Source organism: Centroberyx gerrardi, chromosome 3 (assembly GCF_048128805.1).
Source record: "Centroberyx gerrardi isolate f3 chromosome 3, fCenGer3.hap1.cur.20231027, whole genome shotgun sequence".
NCBI lineage: Eukaryota > Metazoa > Chordata > Actinopteri > Beryciformes > Berycidae > Centroberyx > Centroberyx gerrardi.
The window spans coordinates 20,498,568-20,519,484 of NC_135999.1; the positions used below are offsets into that span (position 1 = coordinate 20,498,568).

The 20,917-nt window shown below is 42.5% G+C and overlaps 2 protein-coding genes across 2 annotated transcripts; one reads left to right on the forward strand and one right to left on the reverse strand.

Annotated features, from left to right (window-relative positions):
* Positions 1-72: 72 nt before the first annotated feature.
* Positions 73-16,812, forward strand: micall1a (MICAL-like 1a). Its single transcript, XM_071913905.2, has 16 exons — positions 73-1,025; positions 5,040-5,088; positions 6,739-6,880; positions 7,183-7,283; positions 8,763-8,911; positions 9,330-9,940; positions 10,029-10,089; positions 10,713-11,143; positions 11,659-12,050; positions 12,134-12,268; positions 12,657-12,783; positions 13,358-13,448; positions 13,814-13,887; positions 14,444-14,558; positions 14,670-14,716; positions 15,107-16,812. Exons 1-16 carry the CDS (start codon positions 880-882, stop codon positions 15,241-15,243), a joined length of 2,808 nt encoding a protein of 935 aa, XP_071770006.2. The 5' UTR covers positions 73-879; the 3' UTR covers positions 15,244-16,812.
* Positions 16,813-17,318: 506 nt separating this feature from the next.
* On the reverse strand, positions 17,319-20,881 carry c3h22orf23 (chromosome 3 C22orf23 homolog). The gene is made up of 7 exons (XM_071913910.2): positions 20,842-20,881; positions 20,521-20,605; positions 19,693-19,755; positions 18,727-18,906; positions 18,388-18,525; positions 17,953-18,053; positions 17,319-17,491 (listed from the first exon to the last, which is right to left on the reverse strand). Exons 2-7 carry the CDS (start codon positions 20,603-20,605, stop codon positions 17,375-17,377), a joined length of 684 nt encoding a protein of 227 aa, XP_071770011.2. The 5' UTR covers positions 20,842-20,881; the 3' UTR covers positions 17,319-17,374.
* Between the last annotated feature and the right edge of the window lie 36 nt (positions 20,882-20,917).

The window sequence follows — 20,917 nt, forward strand, 5'->3', positions numbered from 1 at the left end:
TAATGTATCGCGTGGATAGCCGCTTGAGCAGTGTGTGTAGCTCCCTCGATTGGGCACAGAGAGGAACAACAACGTGACATTGAGCAGGGCGGTGGGCAGGCTGCCAACGCGATGAGGATGGCTTGGCACAGGCACCCTGCTGCATTGATCAAAATTAAGTGTCAGTGATATACATTTATTACAGTGTAACTGGATTAATTGTCGCAAAGGGGACGTTGAGATTAACGCGCGATGTACCGCACCTTTGTGTCCAGAAGAAAGGCAGAGAGAGATAATGGGACTGTCACTGCAGGAGACTGCACCAGCGAACAATAACTGTGTTGTGGTCCACCTCACAGTGAAGGAAACTGACAGCTTTTAAGCTTCGTCTGAAACCACATCGGTCGACGTTGAGAAAGTGACTCATCAGTGTGGCAGGACTCATCAACAAGAAGCAAGCTTACAAACTGCAGACACAAGCTAGCTAGCTAAATTGGCTACGTCGAGATTTCTGTTAAATAAACTTTGTTTGCAAGCTAACGTTATCAACTTGGGTCATCAGATATAGTTTTAACTTTATGGTTCTGGTCAAAGTTCGTGTTTAGATGCAGTTATTACTGATGGAGTAACTCCGCTCTCCAGATAGTGGAGAGCATAATGCATGTTGTAGTTGCAAAAGTTAGCTAACATCTAGCTTGCTAGCCACCATGCTAGCTTTTTTGGCGTGACTCACTGGCTGCAAATGAATGTATCGTAATTTCGGGTGTTGCCTGTCTCCTCTTCACTGAAACGCTACTGATGAATCGTGTCGGACTGGAAGAAAGACTTTCTCCTGTCCCTTCTCACACGTGGAACAACAACACGTCGATTTGAGAATAATATTGGGATTTTTACAACAATATGATGGGCTCGTTGAAAGCTCTTCAGGAGTGGTGTCGGATACAATGCGAAGATTACAACGATGTGGAAATAAAGAACATGTCAACGTCTTTCCGAGACGGTTTGGCATTTTGTGCCATAATACACCGTTATAGACCAGACTTGATGTAAGTAATCTAATGTCCTACCATTGTTACTAACACGATATTTACTTAATTATTTGCTTATTTGCTTAATGTGTCATCTCTGTTAACGTTATAAATGCAATCTTATATTTTGACAAAACTCAAGAGCTAGCTCAGTTTCATAAGACTGGGCGATAATGTTTGTGGTGACATTTTAATTATAACCGCATTAAGATCCAAATCTAACTGCATTGATACACTGGTATGATATGAATTCAAGGCTAAGATAAATGTTGCATAAACATGGCAGCTGTCCTCATGTAACGGGGGCAGCTCCGTGAAGAGTGTTACAAAGTGACAGGCTGCTAACTTTTGGCTTTGAACTTGCATTCAGATTGGAATGATTACAGTAATCCAATCAGGACAGAAGAGCAGAGCAAACAGTTATTCTGCAGCCGGGTCGTGAACTGGTCCTGGCTCTATATTATTCCATGAAACAGGGCTGTAATGGCTGGGATTACGTTGGCTCCTGTCAATTTATAGATATAGTTTATAGATTTTCTTCAAATCCATTTTAAATAGAAAGCTTCACAACTCAAAACACCACATTAACATCACTGGATATGTAGGGAGGCTGTGCCTTTGTCATAATTTCTGTTAGTGGTCATTCTTGTTCTTCTTGATCTCTTTCACATTGTTTAGGTGCAGATTGAGATAACATTACTAAACACTCTAAAAAAAAAGCTATCACCACCAAAAAAGCTATCATCATTGTGTGCAAATAATGTTTCTGTGTGTATAGCCGTTAGTTATTTGCTCAATTACAGTTTTATGAACATTATATGAACATTGGAGGGTGAGAGGCCAGTGTGCTGTAATTAACTTAGGCTGACAAGCCATGCCTTGTCTATAATAACAACACACCCCTCCTGCAATGCACATACACGCACACAGCACAGAAACCAACAAAGGCTGTCTACCACAGTATCAACGTGATCACCATTACTAATTACAGCGATGCAAATGAAGCGATGAATTGCCCTTGTTTTGTTAGAGGACAAAAAGAGAAACTCTCACATGACTCGTACAGCAGAAAGTGAGGACCACCAGCCTTTGTGTTCCTTTGCTCAAACATATGAAGCAGTGTATTTTTTGGTGAAGAGTAGCCTGTGTCTTTCAATACTCATGGAGTGCATCATATATCATCATACATTTGTAACCAGTATGTTTCTGGATCTGGAGTATAAACTTAAATACACTGTTGCCAATTTGCGGATGAATCAGGTGCTGCAGTGATGACCAGAAAAGTTGAATACATTGATTAGAAGTGGACGTTATTTGCAGTGTCACAGTGAACATACACTTTACAGCAACACTGACCTTCATGTGACTCATGTTGGAAATGCATGTCTGTGGGAGAATGCTGTGGTCCTGTGCAGCATGATGTGGTTATGTGTAACTAAATGGGTAGAGCATGGCACTAATACTGTCAGGGTATAGTGGTTTAATTCCCACTGGGACAGCCCATGTCGCTGCTGTAGGGTGCTTTGGATAAAAGCGGCCACTAAATAACATGTTATGTGTGTTCTTCCACCTTATCCTGGAAGAAAAAGCCTGGTGCAGTGGATGAATTTTAGATAAATAAGTATCTTGGTCATGCCACCACCCCCCAGGTGGTCCAGACCAGGGTTGAATTATGAATGAAACATTATGAATCAAATATGACAATCATAATGTATGTATTAAAATTACATGTTACGCATCAATTACCACCTGAAAGGAACCCTTAACATTTTACGATATTCAGTATTGATAATATATAACACGGTATGTAATCTCAGATATGTGGTAAGAAAAAACAAAATAACCATGGAATTTCACAGAATTTCAGTGAATTCTTGAAATTCCAATTTAATTCTAATTCTGTTTCCTGTAAATTTTTTCCAAATTCTGATTCCTCAGTTGAATTAGAATTGATGAGTTCATTCATGAATTGACCCCAACCCTGGTCCAGACCTTTGTCAGTAAATTGGACTACACCTGGATGCTAGTAGAACAAACACTCACTAGACTAGTTACTGAAGGATAAGTCAATGAAGTGGAACGTAGCCGCACACACACAGTACAGCGATAAAGTTGAAAGTGTGAGAGTGGACAAATCCTAAACACCCAGCCTTTGAGCCCTGTCTCTTCGATTTGTGTCCCAGCGTGCCTCCCTGTCCGGCCCTCTGTGTAGCTGCAGTGGCCCCGCCGAACTCACTCTGATCCAGACAGACAGTCCGTCAGGCTAATCTGCAGCTGAGACCTCCGCCTGTCACGCTGGATTTAGCTCCAATGTCTGTGCCAGGCCATTGTGGCGCTGCACTGCAGTGTGCAGCCACTGTATTCTCATTAAAACACATCACATTAGTACAGAGGAGAGACTTTAGTACAGCAACTGGCCTCATCCGAATTTCCTCAACTGAAACCAACTGTCACTCAACGCAGGAGGGGGAGTGGATTATGATGAAGAGAAATCATCTCTGGCTTTACTTTTGCAGTCAAAATCTCATTATAATATAAATAAAATTGTCCTGTATGTAGTCATTCATGCGGTGTCACGTAGTTCACATTATTTCAATTGTATCTCCATTTGCCCCAGTGCAAATATTTGCAACCTCTACTATATCCTCATTTTTTTATTCTCTGTTCCCTTTCTCTCCTTATCTCCTCCTGAAATTTGTCTACATATTGCACACACGTTTTGTCTCACCTACTCGTCTACTAAAACTATTTTGACTATTCAGGTATTTATAGCTTTGCCTTTGACTTTGACTGTGACGATATCACAGAATCCCATTCCACCCTGCATTCACAGGCAAGCTAAAAACTTTCCATCCGACCACGCTGTGTCGACCCAGCCAGACTTGGCAGCGATACCGATCCGCACAGGTTCTGATCATGTGGAAGTTAAACGCCGGTCACACACACGTCGACACACACCGTTCCTCAGCAAGTCCCCTTTCCCAAAATAAACCTGGGAGTGAGACTGTGAGTCACAGCGGATTAGGTTCGCAATTCGCACACTCCACTCCATCATCCGTGTCACAGTCTTGCCTGCCACTGTCAGTTCAATGAGACTCGAAAACCTGTCTTAGTAACAACAGTTTGGGGCGACATTTCTTAAGTCATCGCAGCTCCAACTTTGTCATCTACAGTGTTTTGCCTGTGTTGGTGGTTCGGACACAGTGGACTTCAGCAGAGACAGAGTTGTGACATGATCTTGATATTAGTGCTGCTGCTAAGTACGTTTGTGGCCATGGGAGCTAGATTAAGGAGAACAGAGGTCACTTTGTGTGGCTCTGACACGGCGCTCATTCAGCGGGGTTTTCCTCCTTGAGAGCTCCACATGGTCTCCACAAGCTTTCTCCATGGTTGTGGTGTTTTTTCCCCCTCGGTTCTGTTGTCCAAACTACACAAACTACTCCACACATGTGCCCACGTACCTCTACTCATGCACACAGCTACACCTTCATCCAAAAACAACTCTGAAATTTTCCAGTTTTACTGCAGGATGTGTACTGGTGGGAGCCTGGCATTAGTTCCTTGCTCCAGGGATTTCAAAGCAGCTGCCTTGTAATTATCAGCCCATCACCCCTGTTCAGCCCCTGTTCACCCTGGCTCAGCAGCTCTCGTCCTTTTATCCTAGCAGTTTTTCCCATCAGGCGCTGTTTGTATGTGGTTTGGGACCATTGTCTGCTGTGGTGCTTAGGTAGCTCAGTCTAACCACTCGCCATTTCTGTCTGTCATACTGTCAAGCCAATTATAGCTTTCTGATGGGTCATAAATGGAAAGAGGTCAGCAGGCTAAAAGCAGCAGTACTCTGTTTCAACATGGCTGGGACAGTTACTTCTTAGTGTTCTTCTACAAGAAAGTTGGCCAAAAAGGAGATACTACATTGAGATGCAATTGTTATCAGTTTATCTCTGTAGCGCATTGCCTAGCTACACACTGAACATGTCTCATATTTTGTTTTGATTGTTAACATTCATTTTTCTGTCTGTTTTGTCACTCCAGAGACTTTGACTCACTGTCCAAAGAGAATGTCTACGAGAACAACCGACTGGTGAGTCAGTTTTACAACTTGATGTTTTGAGGTGTGAGCACTCCTGTGACCTCATGTTGTCTGATTCTGTCATTAGGTGTGACATTTTACAGTATTTTCCCTCCATTCTTATAAGGCAGAGTGAGTTGGCTTGCCTGTGTAGCTTACTATTAGGCGTGACACTTAGCCTGAGGCATCGGATCTGTTTGTGCAATGTGTTTTGTTCAGCACTGAAATTATTAAGCATTATGACTGTCAGTAGTCGCATTGGGTGTGACAGCAGTGTGTCTGTCTGTTTCTGGGTGGAAAGCAATATTACTTAATCCTACTGGAGCCTGACTTAGGATAAGAGGGTGAGAGAGGGAGGAAGCAAGAGCATATGGGGTCATAAAAAAGAAAACTCTTAAAATAAGCCAGGGGAGAGAGGATATTAAATACAAGAGTGCTGAATTTGCAGCTTCATGAAACCAGCAAAGAGACATTTTGATCGTGTTTCCTTGCTGGCTTATTCCACAACTTCTATATGGCAACAGATGACATTGAGAGATGAAATGGACGTCTCCCCATAGTCTGAGCTTGGCTTCGGCAGCTCTATGCTACTGTTTACATTTTTTTCAACCAACAGCTTTCAAGGCAAAGTGGAGCAGCTGGTGGTAGCACCACAGACAGGCTCCCAGCTTTTTGGCTGCCATTCAGATTTCTCTAAACAGAGCGAGTTATTCACTGTATCCGATAGGCCTAAGCCTGAATGGCTAATCCATGACTCAAAAGATGTAGAGAGCATGCAAACTGCTGCACTGAATTTTATGATTTTAAGAGGTAGACTTGAGCTCCCCAGATTTTTTTATGGTTGTTTCTCTCCTCAGATTACTTTTCTAACTCATAATCTAATCCTGATTTGGTCTATTTGCGAAGAGCCATTCTGTAAATTTATCGGCATTTATTTGCAAACTTTTTAGACTGCAACACTCATCTGAACTGGTCTGCATTTTGACTAAAATACGTTAACATGAAACTGACTGAAAATCTGAGCTATTTGCATCTCCACCAAAGATAACAGAGTGGCTGTTTTGGCCATTACCATGGCAGGTTGCAGTGAATCACAAAAGGTCTGTATTAGCTGCAAATCAATAGTATGTCATCAGTCAAGAGTAGAGCATTCATTCTCAATTAGGTTTCGATGGACTGAATGTAGGAAGGCAATAAGAAGCAGTAACCATTCAGTTGCAAATTAGTAGTTATTTGTGAGTAAAATGCTTTTTGATTAATGTGGATCTAGCTCCACCTAGTCTGGATTATTTCAGTGTTGTATGACTGCCAAGCGATTGTATCCATGATGTTACATAACCTAACTCGCTCTGAGTTAGTCTCATTTCCTCAGTGGAATTTTTCATTAGACTGATGGTTATCCTCAAAGGACCAAACATTTCATTATGAGCAAATGACTGATGTTTTGGAAGCAGGGTTAGGGTATTACTCAGGCTATCAGGTATCAGCTGATGAGTGGGCTAGAGCACATTTGCATGTGTTTACATGCACACATACAAGTAAGCCATTTATCTGTCTTCACATTGCTGTTTCTCATCTCCCTGCGTTCTCCCTCCTTTCTTTCACCCTCCCTACCTCACCCTCCCTCCCTCCCTCCTTTCCTCTTTCTTTGCTTCCTCATAGGCGTTTGAGGTGGCCGAGACGCAGCTGGGCATTCCTGCTCTGTTGGACCCAGAGGATATGGTGTCCATGAGAGTGCCTGACCGGCTCAGCATCATCACCTATGTCTCCCAGTATTACAACTTCTTCACCAACAAGTCTCAAGGTGGGTACACTACAGTCAGCGGGTTTTCAGATTTCAATGGGAGCAGTGTAGCAGTTTGAAGACCATACAGATCGTACAGCCTTTCAAGGTTAATCTTGCTCGTAATCTGTGCCCTACACAAATCTTGTGAATGTTGATATCATACCAAATACCGACGTACAGTTCCAAGACTTTAAGCCATATACAAGAAAAAATATTTTTTATTGATGTGTAGCCTCAGCCCTTCTTCAGTTGGAGTAACTTGAATAACTTGTGTAACGATGACTTAAATAATTCTGTTAACCAATTACTCTCTCCTGCAGCAAACCCCCCTTGCATGAAGAGGCCAAGTGCTGTCGGTCACAGTGAGCCGGCCCAGAAGAGGCCCGCGACCCCTTTGGAAGACAAAGAGGTAGATCCCGAGGTAAGAACAAGACTTGCTGTCAGTAGAAGATATGGAGACATACAGGAATTACAGCATGCATGTTCCAATCATGATATGAATCTCTATGCCCTGTTAAACCTGGGGCCGCATTGGAAGCCAACAAACTACAACACTGAACTCTGTTAGATCTGAATGATATAACTAACTACTCTAGTTGCTTGTTAACCAACAAGCTGTACTTTTCAGGTGAAGTTTTTAGAGTTTCTGTCATGTTGCTCTGGTCAGATTCTGATCGGTTAATTCTCAGATGTCTCAGATTTCCAAGACACAAAAGCTTTTCAGATTTGCATGGGTGTTGGCTGTTGCTTCGACACCTTAGTCTCTTGCACGGTTTCCCAATTGCAAACCCTAACCCTAACCCTGAATGACACACAGAGGGTATCAGCTATGTGGCTTTTATTGCAGAGAAGCAGTGTTAATGATGTTGCCTTTTTGTGTTGACTGAGATGGATATGCATACTTAAACCTCACACATCCTATGTTGTTTTTATTGGGTAGTATTTTTGGTTTATATGAGATATTTATCATTTTTGCATGCGCTGATTGCGGGTATTGATTTACCAGATCTGTACACCACAAATCCCATCCTGCCATTTGAGTACAAGGCACAATACACATGTATGTATCTTGTAGTTATTGCATCCATGTGTGGGCTTTGTGCTGTACAGCAGAGGGAAGGCAAGGCAACAGAGGTAGAGTAAGTCTATAAAGATAGCCTTTGTATCCTGTCTCTCTTTTCTTTCGCATGCCTTCAACCTCTCTCCTTCATCCCCATACCCCCATATACTGGCACCCTCCTCCTCAACTCCCACCCCCCTCTTCAGATGGAAATACATTCCACTCCCTCCTCTTCCTGTTCTTCTTCCTCCTCACATCTGATTTCCCCTCCACTCTCTGGTCCTGAGACTAGGCAGTAGGATTGGGGTGGGGGGGTGGGCTAGGAGGTGAAAGCAAAGGTTAGGTCAGTCATATTTTATCTTTTAACCCTCTCTTGTACATAAAAAGACTAACAGTTGCTCTCGTACTTTCCTAACACTGTGTGCCAATTTTGGGAATATTTTGCTGCTAACCCCTTTTTTACTCAACCCAACTAAACCTAAAATGCCTGCTAGAATGATTTCCAAAAAAATACGGCTCCCAGAGTCACTAACCCTAGCTGTTTTGGATTTTTACTTGTGAAAACTTTGAATCAAGACATATCAATTTTTATATCAATCAGATTAACTGGTTTTTAACTGGAAAAGAAATGCAGTAGTGAACTACATGAATCAACGACCAGTAGATGATGCAGTGAGTAGATGTAGCTCTTAGGTAGCTGAGCAGAATGAAGAATCCACATCCTCGAATCCTGACTCCGTGTTTGATCTCCCCCTCCCCCATTCCTCTCCATCTCCCCCCTTCCCTGACGTCTCCTCCCTGTCCCCTCCCTGTGAACGACGTCCCGGCCGCTTGCGCTAGCTGAAGCAGCCCGCTCAGACAGGTGTGGAGGCGAGTGCGGCGGTCAGGCGCAGCACCCTCAGCAGCACCTGCGCCGCGTGCCAGAAACACGTCCACCTGGTGCAGAGGTTTCTGGTGGACGGCAAGCTCTACCATCGCAACTGCTTCAGGTGAACGCTGCAGCTACAGCTGACGACTCCCAGCTCCTTACTGTGAAACAGAAACGTTGCTCAGCCGTGGCTGAGCTGTGCTGTGTAGACAGATTTCTAACAATGTGTTATATTGTTTTGAGTTTCTCCCACTCTATAGTTAAGCCTGCTACAATAGAAATGTCCGCATGAGAGCAGAAGGAAACGGATGAAAGTCTAGACTTTATACATGTCAAGTAATACCAGCTCACCGTGTTTAGTATTTTCTTTTAGACTTGTGCTCGTCTGACGATGCTCTTGATTAGCTTTATATCCGAATGACCATTTCCAGCCTTTTATATTGTCTAAAGAGTCCTTCTCTAAGGTATTCTGGTTCTGATTCATTGAAGATCCTCTTACTGTCTTTGTGTCTTACTGTCTACTGTTCTTGTTCTCTCAGGTGCTCAGAGTGTTGCAGCACTCTGCTTCCTGGATCCTACAAACTAGGAAACGACTCTGGGGGGTTGATCTGCACACATCACTTCAACAGGCCTGCTTTGGTCAATCAGAATGGCCGACCAGATCTAAGTAAGAGACCCGCAGGAGTTCAGTCTGCCAGGATTGGTCACGCCGCACCCCATCAAACCCCGTCCTCTGACAGGGACCAGGCAGAGACTCCGCCCCCAGCGAGCGTCACAGTTGATCTCAACATGCCTACCAATGACTCTGACACTCCTGCTACAACAAATGAGACAGACTCTTTGGAAAAAGAAAAAGAGAAGGATGGCAGCAGAGAGATGGAGGAGAAACCACCTCCCTCTCCTCCTCCTCCCAACCCTTTTGATGAGAGTGATGAAGAGGAGGATGAGGGAGTGAAGGAGGAAGAGACTCACACACCAGCCAAAGATACGGCTAATGGGGACCTCCCTGCCACACCTGTCAGTCATCTGGAAGGTACCGGTCGGCCGGTACCGGTGCCGGCGCCCCGTCGGGCTCCTGACCCCACCCCTCCCCCCCGCCCCGCCCCTAGGGTCCGGCCCCCACGCGTGTCGGACAGCCATGCAGTCAACGGTGAGTGCTGAATGCAAAACATGAATGACAATAAAGATGAAAATAGCATTTGTTGATATTTATCAGCACATTTTACTTGGAATCCCAGGTGAACATCGGAAGCCTCTGCTCCCTCCCAAACCGCGGGAAAGATCCCACTCTCCTGGAAGGTACCCGAATTTCTATTAAATGCCTCTTTTCCAGCCTATATCAACCATTTCATCCACCTTAATCATATTGTCATAGTCTTTCTCTGTCTGAATTCTGAATTATGTGTTGTCCCAGCATGCACTGTATAGGGATGGGACGATATGCTTATCTCACGATACGATTCAATATGCGATATGGGGTTCCCGATTCGATACAACCACGATACGATGTAATAAACAGAAGTTCAATGACAACAAAGTGTGACTGTGCAGAATTATGTTTATTTCTGAGCCTCAAATCTTTCTAGCAATGGCATTGGCTTGCTAGAATGTAAACAACAATTTAAAAATGTCATTACAAAGTGAAAATAATATAATTTCCATGGAGAGCTTGTGAAATTGTGATGGTCAAGCCATCTCATTTGTGATTACTACAGCAGAATAAAATGGAGCTAAAATCACGATTCATTTTTCTACCCCATGATACCTATTGTCACATTTTTGTACTGTGATATATTGAATTTCGATATATCCTCCCATCCCCAGTACTCGGTTTGTTTGGCCCTCCATGCCTCCATTTTGGCTGTATTGTGTTGTGTCCCCCTCTGTGACCCCCCGACCCTTCTGTGTGTCTCGCTGTCCAGCCTGTCCAGTGGCACCCATAAACCCAAAGACCCGCCTTGGCTCGCCCTGGTCCAATCAGAACCCAAGAAGAAGCCAGCCCCTCCCCGTCCCCCTGCCGGCCTGGCAACTCCCCCCAACACAGGCTCTCTGTCCTCTCTCAAAGGGGAGGGCTCCAGACCCAGTACGCCCCCTCCGCCCGCCAACCCGTTCGAGGATGATGATGATGATGATAATAACGCGGTGGAGGAAGAGGAGGGGGCAGGAGGGAGTGAGATTCCTCCCGTAGTGGCGGCTAGTCATCCGTGGTACAGCATCACGCGGGTGGCTGAGGCGACGGGTGCAGACACCCCCCCTAGTGGAGGTAGCTCCTCCCGCTCTGCCAGCCCCGGCAGCGCCAGGAGCAAGAAACGGCCTGCGCCCCGCGTTCCGCGCCCACCCAGCTCTAATCAAGGTCAGTGACCAACCAGTGTCCAACTCTGATCTAAATCTACAGTTTTTTAAAACAAGATTTCCACCATCATATGTTAAAGACCCCATGAAACGGCATCTTTAGGTCCTTGATTTTATGTAGTTTAATTTCATGGGGACTATAACGTTGGTGTCACCTGGAGGTTTTAGATATTAGGGCGACCAAAGAGACCGTAACAATTACAATTAAGTCAAATCAATCAAACGACTGAGGGAGAGTGGCAGATTGTACTTAATGAATTATTCGTCCAGTTGGCCTTCAGGTAATGTATAACCACGGGAAAGCAAACGTTTTCTTCAGGAAAATATCTAGGGGTGTACCTCATGTTTGTTTGTTGTTCCAAAGTAACCATCCATTGAGATGCACCTTTGGATGTTGTTAACTGTTTTCTGTCCTTTTCTTTCCATCCTCCATCCAACCCAACTTCTTCGATTTCTGTTTCATTTCTGCCCTCTTTGCTTTCTGCTGGTTTTTACTTACCCTTCTCTCCTCTTCAGTTCTCCCTCACTCTCAGCCTTCCTCTTGCTCTCCCTCTCCAGCCCTCAGCATGGAGAGTCTTTCCTCTGGCTCAGACCACAGCTCTTCCCAGCCGCCCTTGGGTGGCAGCGCTAACCTCAACCCGGAGCACCCCTTCACCAAAAGCGTCTCAGAGCCCTCCATCTGCGGGCCGTGCGACTCTTCCCCCTCCGCTTCCTCCTCCTCAGCCGAGCGTCTGCCTCATCTCTCCCAAAGCCCTTCCCCTACTCCCATGCCGTCCAACATCAGCTCGGCCCCAGCCACGCCGCAGACCAGCCGGAGCTCGGGGACCAGAGGGGCCGTAGCTCCTCCGCCACGACCCCTGACGACCCCCAGCCCACTGGCCTCAGGAGCCCCCCCTTCATTCAACAAGGTAATAACAACCACCTCTAGATGGAGAAATAGTTATTACATTTTGCATATTGTATTCAAGCTCTGATTCTTTCTTCTTTTTAGCGGATCTGTAAGGAGAACCCATTCAACAGGAAAGCCTCTCCCTCTCCTGCTAAATCCAAAGCCAAACCGCCACATGGCGCCCGCCCTGCCAGACCCCCGGCCCCGGGCCACGGCTTCCCACTTATTAAACGCAAGGTAATACTGGAGCGAATCACTCACAGATACCAAGATGTGTTTCACAAAGAGAGTGGGCAGCTGTTGCCTTTGGGACATTTGATTAAAACGTCCTAGAACAGTGGTTGCGCAGTTCAAACTATGTAAAGCCATCAATTAATATGTGTGATATTTCCAGGTCTGTGATTGATATGCATGAGCTGTTGTAGCATTTTTGGTCATGAAAATTAGGTTTTCACAAGAACTTGCACAATTAAATACTAGTGGAGCAAGTGAATGGACTGCACTGTATGTTATTTATATATATATACAGTATATAACCACATGTGGATGGATTGTATTGTTCTTGTTACATTTCCTCTGGATCTGTGTAAATGACACTATATCCACTGTGCGTCTGTCCGTCCAGGTGCAGTCAGATCAGTACATCCCGGCGGAGGACATCCATGGGGAGATGGGCCAGCTGGAGAAGCAGCTGGATGAGCTGGAGCAGAGAGGAGTGGAGCTGGAGAGGAAGCTCAGAGACAACCCTAACGGTATCACATCACAGTGCTTTTAATGGGGTTTCTTGTATTTGGGTTAAGTCCAGTGAAGTTCACTGTTGGCACTGGCATTCACCATGTGTCTTAGCATTGGATTGCTGATTTCAGATTAGGTGTATTTTCATATCATAATGCATTATGTGATCCAAAGGAACCTAGTCACTCAGATCAGTACTCTTATGTTGAGATGCTTGGTAATTATGGGACCTAAATCTATTATTTCTATTTCCACAGGCCAGTATTGTACTTTTTTCCATTTTAATTAACTAAATCCACTTTCATAATTGTAAAGATGTGAATTTATCCCCACTTACAGTACATACAAGTTTGTTTCATTATATTGGAAATTTAACAATATATATATATAATTAAATTAAACTGTATAGTTTAGTTTAGCTTTAATTTTAACAACATTTAAAGAAATTATGGAGTTGAGAAGTAATGTGCCTCAAGTAAGAAAACCAAACAGCTTGACATTATCCGGACGAACAATGGAAAAAATATATTAAATATACAGAAAAATAAACTGAGAATGTCCTCTCACTCTGTTCTTCTGCTGTGTTTTCAGACGAGGAAGAGGAGCACCTGTTAGTGGACTGGTTCACTCTCATCCATGAGAAACACCTTTTAGTCAGACGGGAGGCTGAGCTGGTCTACACGTGAGTATCACACTGGATGAAAACTGTGTTTGTATGTGGTCGTATGTGCATATGTACACAAATACAATGTTAAAGCTGCATTGGGCAATTTCACACATTGGGGGCACCAAGTGGCAGCAAGAGGTAACTGTTTGAATTATGAGACTTAAATACCAGAAGCCATAAATGCCCTGTTAGCCCAGAATGTGGGCAAATAGGGCAAATCTGTGGCATCTTATTTAGGGGGGATGGGACATTTGGCTCTGTTGCTGCCCTGCTTTTTGATTCAGACTGATAAACATCTTGCTGAGTGCTGGTTTTAGTGGTGAATAGGAGATTGCTGGTTTGTAATACCGTATGTACTTACTGCTTGTACCTTACTGCAGGGACAAGCAGCAGAACCTGGAGGAGAGGCAAGCTGATGTGGAGTATGAGCTGAGGTGTCTGCTCAACAAGCCAGGTGTGTTTGAGACCGCATCCTGTTTGGAGAAACTTTAGTCAGATTCATTGCCTGTATATGTATGTGTTTGTGTATAATGCCTGTCCCCATGTTATGAGGCATCAATAGATAACCTGTAACATCAACAAATATATGAGCCACATATAATAAGAGCCAAAATAATCTTTATCTGATACAAAAACTATTTCATTATTTAAAAAAAATATTTAACATCAACAATTCCATACTACATCTGTCCAATGAAACATACTCACCTTCAGATTTTTTGCTTCATTAAATTTTATAACATCATTATTATTTTGTTATTAACAGGAACTAAATCTCCCAAATAGTCAGTACATAAACCAAGAACTGCAGGGTTTGGTGTGAGCTCTTAAATCTTGAGTAATGAAAAAGCATGCAGTTAATTCATTTCACCTCTATACATTAGCTAACTTTCTTTCTTTGTTTCTTGGTCTTTCTTTGTTTTTTTCTTCATTTTTTCTGTATGTTTCTCTCTGTTTTTCTTTTTTTCTCTCTCTTTCTTTCTGTCTTTCTTTCTTTCCCCACTGCTCAGAGAAAGAGTGGAGCGAGGAGGACAAGAACCGGGAGCAGGAGCTGATGGCTGAGCTGGTTACCATCATCGAACAGCGCAACCAAATCATAAACACCATGGACCAGGACAGGCAGAGGTAATCAATAATCGGTACTTACTGTGTCTCTGGAGTCTCTCATACACTGCAAGCAGCTCAGACTGTAGCGGTGGATAGGTGATACTTAATCTAACTTCCATTCTGTCACAGGGAAGAAGAGGAGGATAAACTCATGGCGGCCATGCTGAAGAAAAAAGGTAGGATGACATCTGCAGTGGTTTCTCTCAGTGTAAGATGCTCTAGATAAACGAATCCATGAAACGCATAAAATGTAAATGGAAGTCATTAGGTTTTCAAAAAGCATCATTACACTAAAGTCTAAAATCTAGACTAAACTGTTTTAACATGACACATAAGCCTAACACTTGATGATAAACTAATGAAGTAATGATGAAAATCGTAAATCGTAGCATGTTTGTCTGTGATATCTTCCTTCCAGAAACTGCCTTCCTCATATTCATCTTCCTCATATCTCTTTCCCTCAATTTTTCTCCTATCTCCTTAATTCCTCTCTTTAATTCTCCAGTTTTAGATCCTATGCGTATCATTAACTTCATTCTCTTCTTCTCTGTTGTCGTCCTCGCCAGACTTCCACAAGGATCCGGACGGCGAGCAGCAGCAGAAGAAGAAAGGGGCAAAGTTCAAACCCATGAAGGTGCTCAAGCGGCTGAGCCACAAAGCAGAACCAGGCAAGAGCCAGAGCCCCCGCAAGGAGAAGAGCTGAACAACGGAGGAGTGATGCGAATGGATTGAGGGAATGATGAAAGAGGAACGCCATCCCCTGCAAGAGGATGTGAGACTATTTTAACAAGACTGAGGAAACACAAAAAAAAAGCATGGGAGAAAAGAAATATTTCAGGTCAAGAAGATAAGACTAAGCCTAACTACTATATCAAAGACTTAAAAGTGCGCAACCCAAAATCCACCTCCTACTCATGTCTTACCTGATGCTTCTCCAAAAAAACAGTCTCTCCAGTGACTTTATGTTTTCAGTTGCCTTTCACGTGTTGAAAGAGATGGGATAAAAACTCAAGTGCTTTAAGAGCCAACTCGTTCGTAGGCTCTAAGAGCTTTTGAGCGAGTGAACGGAAGTGCAGGTTTGTAACTTGTCCCATTGATTTGTTGATATGTACCTGCTTTACTGTCCCTTTTTAATCGTAGGCTGCTTTGCACAGTGAGTGTGCCCTACAGGCCTTTTAATCAGAGTTTAACAAAGGTGGGAATACAAACAGGACTATCAGCGAAGGGGGTCAGTTCATAATCAATTAAGGAAGCGGATTCTTACTTAAGTTCAGCTGAATTGGAAGTAGGTTCATCCTTACCCTGATATCCTGATATGAGTTTTTATGATGTATTACTCTGATCCTGACTTACATCTCCTACGCTGCTCGATAAGAGTGTTTGTGATGGTTTAATGCGCCTCGTATTGACTGGTGAGTAGATGGATATGTGAGAAGGTTTTATTATGTCATATCTGGTTTGAATCTGTGGTACTATACTGGCAAATTTGAGTAAAATGGTTTTGAAATGAACTATTTGCTATAAAAATTGTAACCCTTTACCCTTGAAATGACCGATCGACAATGGGGACCTAAGCACTACTAGCTGCTACATTACAGTTGTTTGTAGTTCCCTTGTTTTTAGTTTCTTCGGTGATTAGACAGAGGTCCTACCATGGTATCCCAAGTCATATATATATAAAAGCATATAGTATGTAAAAGCATATCATCAAAGATAGATTAAAAGATAGAAGCATAGATTTTTTTGGATGGATGTGACTGGAAAGAAAGTTGGAGAAATGTTTTGAATGTAAATCCTTGATATAGAAACTGTGTGGTCTAGAAAAGAGCATCAATGAAAGTATTAATCTATAGATGTCTGTTAGACTACAAATTAGATAAAACAAAGATCTAAGGATGTAATATTAGAAGTTACAAAATAAGCAATACGCAATAAGGAGTACTTGGAAAAAGTGGATATATTTTAACAACAGTAGCAGAATACCAGTTTTTAACAGTTTTAACCATTGGGGGAAACCTGAATATGCAATCCTTTAATTTATATTTTACTATGCCTTTCTGTGTGTTTCTCTAATATCGATGTTTTGCCTTAAAAATGTGTAGAATCGACCTGTTGATACTGTTGGAGCTGTAAGAGTGCCATTTATTTAAATGCATTTGTGGACGCGCTTCATTTGTTCATTTCAAGTTAATGTAAATGTCCATATTGTTTTCCTCATATGTAACTGACATTTAGGTTGTCTATATGTGCATATGGCTAATTTGTCCTCCATTTTAAATGGTAATTTCTGTTGTGTGTGTATGTGTCTGTGTTTCTCTTCTCTGTGCCTGTCTTCCTGTCCGGCTGAAACTAAGGGCTTCTGTAGCGCTACGTTTTTGTCAGCTGTACATTTTGTCCTTAACCGACAACAGCAGGATTGCATAAAATACTGATATTGGAGGCAGAGGAATAAAGTAAATTAATGCAAGTAGTGAAAGTCTGTTGCTTGTACATTTAATGCTTCATTACAGTATCTTTCACAGCCTGATAAAATGGTTTGTCTTCATTGGTGTACTGTCACAGTTATTATAAGCTGTGTTCTGTTATTGCACAGTATAGTGTCTGCTTTATAACTGCTGATAGGCAGACACCATCCCCTCTGTATACATCACCATCACACTCATGTCACACTTAAACTAGTCCCTTCATAATGTCAATGAGTCTTAAGGAAGAGACATCCCAGTGTGTGTTGAACGGTTTTGTAAGTATATTTCTTGACCTAATTTGAGTTTGAATACAACAAAAACATGTAGAGAATGAACAACAGTGTGCTGTGTCCAGACGCTGGCAGTCAGTCAGTCTCTTGCTCCTGTCTCTTCTGAGTCTGTGTTCTCCTTTTTCCTCTCACACATCACCGCTGCCTTCATCTTGGCGCTGCGGGCCTTGTCTATCACCTCCAGCTCCCGAATTTTCTGGATAGGATTCGAGGAAACGCAACAGAAGGATAAGTGTGAAATGTGTTTTGAGAGGGAAAAAAAAATCACTTGTCTTCAATCCATGAATCTTCACAGAAGTTGAAACTCAATGCCGGAATGTAGAGCGACACTAATGCCATTTTTAAGAATCATTAGGTGGCAGTAAGAGAAAGCTCACAGGTTCGATCCCCACAACATCTAATGTTTCTTTCTGCTCTCTCATAATGAGATGCTGTGGATAAGAGCATCATCTTAAACTCCTAAAATGGAAATCTAATAATTATGCAAGACACAGGCGGGTTTTCCAGGAGCATCATTGCACTAAGGTCATTTCTGCTTCATCAGTGGTAAATCAATAGAGTAAAGATGCCTGTACTGATAAAATGCTTTTGCAAAACCCAGTCCAGTATAATACAGAATACATGTGGTGTGAGCTGACATGTAAACAGCATGTTCACCTGTGATATCTCCGTGTTGATGAGGTTGTGGTGGCGCTTCCCCTGGCCCAGAGCGGTCATATCTGCCAGAAACTGCCTCCTCTCTTCTATCTCGTCCAGAACTACAGAAGAAGCGAGAACAGATTCATATTAAGTTAGAGTTACACAGAGTACAATTTAAGTTAGGTTGAAGTGAAATCAGCTCAGTTATTGTAAAATGAATGGAAACGGGCTACCAGAATGAATTTGAATTGAATTTGAACATTTTCCCTAATCTTTTTTTTGCTGTCTTAAGAGACAAAACACATTAATTCAAATTTGGTGTGTGTCTCTTTAGGTTGCAATGGAAACTGCAATGGAAATTTGCTCTGTGTTGCAGTTAAGCAGCCTGCAGTGTGTGAGGGAGGACAACAGTTCACTCCTCCACATCATCTATTTCTCTGCGGTCAGCCTCACCTTCCTGGAACCGGTCCCTCTCCTCCACCGCTCCTGGGCTCTGGTCTGCAGGAACATTTTGAAAAGATTTGGCGTTGGGCTCCTCTTGTCCCGTCGCCAAAATATTCTGTAGCCTCCTCTTCTCCTTCTCTAAGTCTCCTACGGGGGAGAGAGTGAAACAAAGAGGGGAAATGAGGGACAAGGAAGAAATATAGATGCAAAATTAAGCAAAAAAACATAGAATACTGTGCAAATTTACCCAAAATGATGAATGACATTACAGTTGTTTCCATAGTGGTATATGCTGCTGTAGTAGCATGTCAAACACATTTAAAGGTTTCATCGAGTTGAGGAACATACGTGTAGGACAAGGGCGGAACTTTTCTCTGGCGTAGCTGTTTCCAGAACGACAAGATTCGGCGCTGCGCCTCTGAGGCTTGGCTAACAAGCGGCTGGGACCAGGTGTGATGGGTTTTGGTTTGGGCTGAGGGGGAGGAGCCGAGGATGTGGGGTTACAGGTCAGAGGCAAAGCTGCTCCCTCTGTGGTGCAGGTGGGGGGGACAAGTCCATGTTAGTAAAAAAAGAATGTAAGAAGACACATTCACTGGCTTCAACTTATATTTAAATGTATTCATTTCAATTATCCTCCTTATTTACAACAGTATCTTTTACTTCAAATTATCAAGTTAGGCACTCTGCTCAGCTCTATTTCTCTGTCCCTCATGCTAAGAAAACAATTGGCAAAAGAGCTTTTATGTTTAAAGCCCCAGCAAATTGGAATAATTTACCAGTTGATATTAGATCCATTTCATCATTTGGTATGTTTAAGCATGCCCTGTCTTCTTACTTTGAGATGGACTGCTCTTGTTATCAATGAAGCTGTCATAGTTTATACCTACTGATGTTTATACTTGATTGTATTTGGTGATCCACTCACACTCTACTGTTTATCTATTATTGGCCACTTTGGCCACCTCGTGGTTGTAATGTTTCCAATCTTTTCATTAATTAATGTGTGTTTGTTTTTGTTTGTGTCTTGTTTTGTTTCTCTGTTGTCTGTCTGTACGTTGCCGTATTGATAATTGTATTTCTATCTTTTAATTTATTTTGACACTCCTCTGGTGTTATATAGTGATTGTGATATATGTTGGGACCCCCTTGAAAACGAGATGGTACATCTCAAGGGGTTTATCCTAATAAATACATTTTGAAAATTTTTTGAAAAAAGATGTTTATAACGGAGCAATACAAAATGTAGTGATAGAAAGTATTTCAAGTGAATATTAATGACTGGTTAGTGACAGTCCCCAAAGCCCCAAAACTCACTCTTCAGGCATTCGTTGATCTGTCTTTGCTGGAAGTTGGTGAGCCTCGACTCTTGCATCATTACTGAGCACAAACAGAGAGAATCGTTTAAAATACATAACCTACCAGTGGTGGAAACAGTATGTCCTACTCAAGTATAAGTACTGTTTGCTGATATTTTACTTAAGTATGAGTAAAAGGACTGGTATAAAAAGTAGCTGAAAAAAAAAAAAAGTAGCTAAAATGTACTCAGAGAAAAAGTTGCTTGAGTTACTTTTTCGAAAAGAGAACGCTGTTGGATGTGATCTGTGCTAAGCAACTCTAAAAGATGAGAGGACAGAGTTCAACCTCGATTCCTTTAATTTGAAAATTTGGAAATTACAAAATAAAATGCACAAAGTAAAGCCAAATTACTCTTCTCTTCTTTGCTGGCTGTTTTTTTTTCTCACTGTGAATAGCTCCACAATTTGTCAATGTATAATAGTCCAGTTTCTGTTGCTTATGGAGAGCCACACAATCACATCTATTACAGCAATACTTCAGTAAAAATATACTTAAGTAAAAATAAAAATACTGACTTTAAAAAATACTCAGAGAAAAGTAGAAGTACACAAGTAACTACACAAAAAGCTACTCAATTACAGTAACTTGAGAAAATGTATTTAGTTACTTCCATCCTTGCAAACTACATACTAACAAATACAAATACACACACACACACACATGCACTCACACACACATACACTCACACTCACACACGTATACATGCGCACATACACACACAGCTGCACTATGTGTGTCATTTACATCTAACCATCCACAGCATATTATAAACAAGTATAATCTCACATTTAAGCATATCCTGAGTCTCCTTGCTGTACTGGGAGGCTCTGGGGCAGTTCCACATCCCTCTGCCGGCTGAAGAGGTCTCCATCTGCAACCCAGCAGAAACAGAAATATACATTGTTACCCACATTATTTAGCCCTGTGCACAATAAACAGACTGCAGAGCCAGTTAGAAGACGCGCTTTAACATGAAGAAGGCTTAGCTGGCTCAGTGTCAGAAGTTAACTTAAGAGTCGACTCTAGGCGACAGAAATTAAAAAGAAACCTACACTTAGATGCAAAATAGTTGCTTTTTATTGATAAATCCTCCGTAAACATACTTACTTTCAGTTCAAAAATATCAGGCACAGCGGCAGTGTCTTCTCTCCAGCGCAACACTGTCGGTTGCTATAGCAACCAC

Coding starts and splice junctions, on each gene's coding strand:
- c3h22orf23 (XM_071913910.2), bottom strand. CDS start 20,605: ATGGAGACCTCTTCAGCCGGCAGAGGGATGTGGAACTGCCCCAGAGCC. Junction 19,756..20,520: donor GACTCAGGATATGCTTAAAT/GTGAGATTATAC, acceptor GTTTGTGCTCAG/TAATGATGCAAGAGTCGAGG. Junction 18,054..18,387: donor GAGGGACCGGTTCCAGGAAG/GTGAGGCTGACC, acceptor CTTCTTCTGTAG/TTCTGGACGAGATAGAAGAG.
- micall1a (XM_071913905.2), top strand. CDS start 880: ATGATGGGCTCGTTGAAAGCTCTTCAGGAGTGGTGTCGGATACAATGC. Junction 11,144..11,658: donor CCCACCCAGCTCTAATCAAG/GTCAGTGACCAA, acceptor TCTCCTCTTCAG/TTCTCCCTCACTCTCAGCCT. Junction 12,269..12,656: donor TCCCACTTATTAAACGCAAG/GTAATACTGGAG, acceptor CTGTCCGTCCAG/GTGCAGTCAGATCAGTACAT.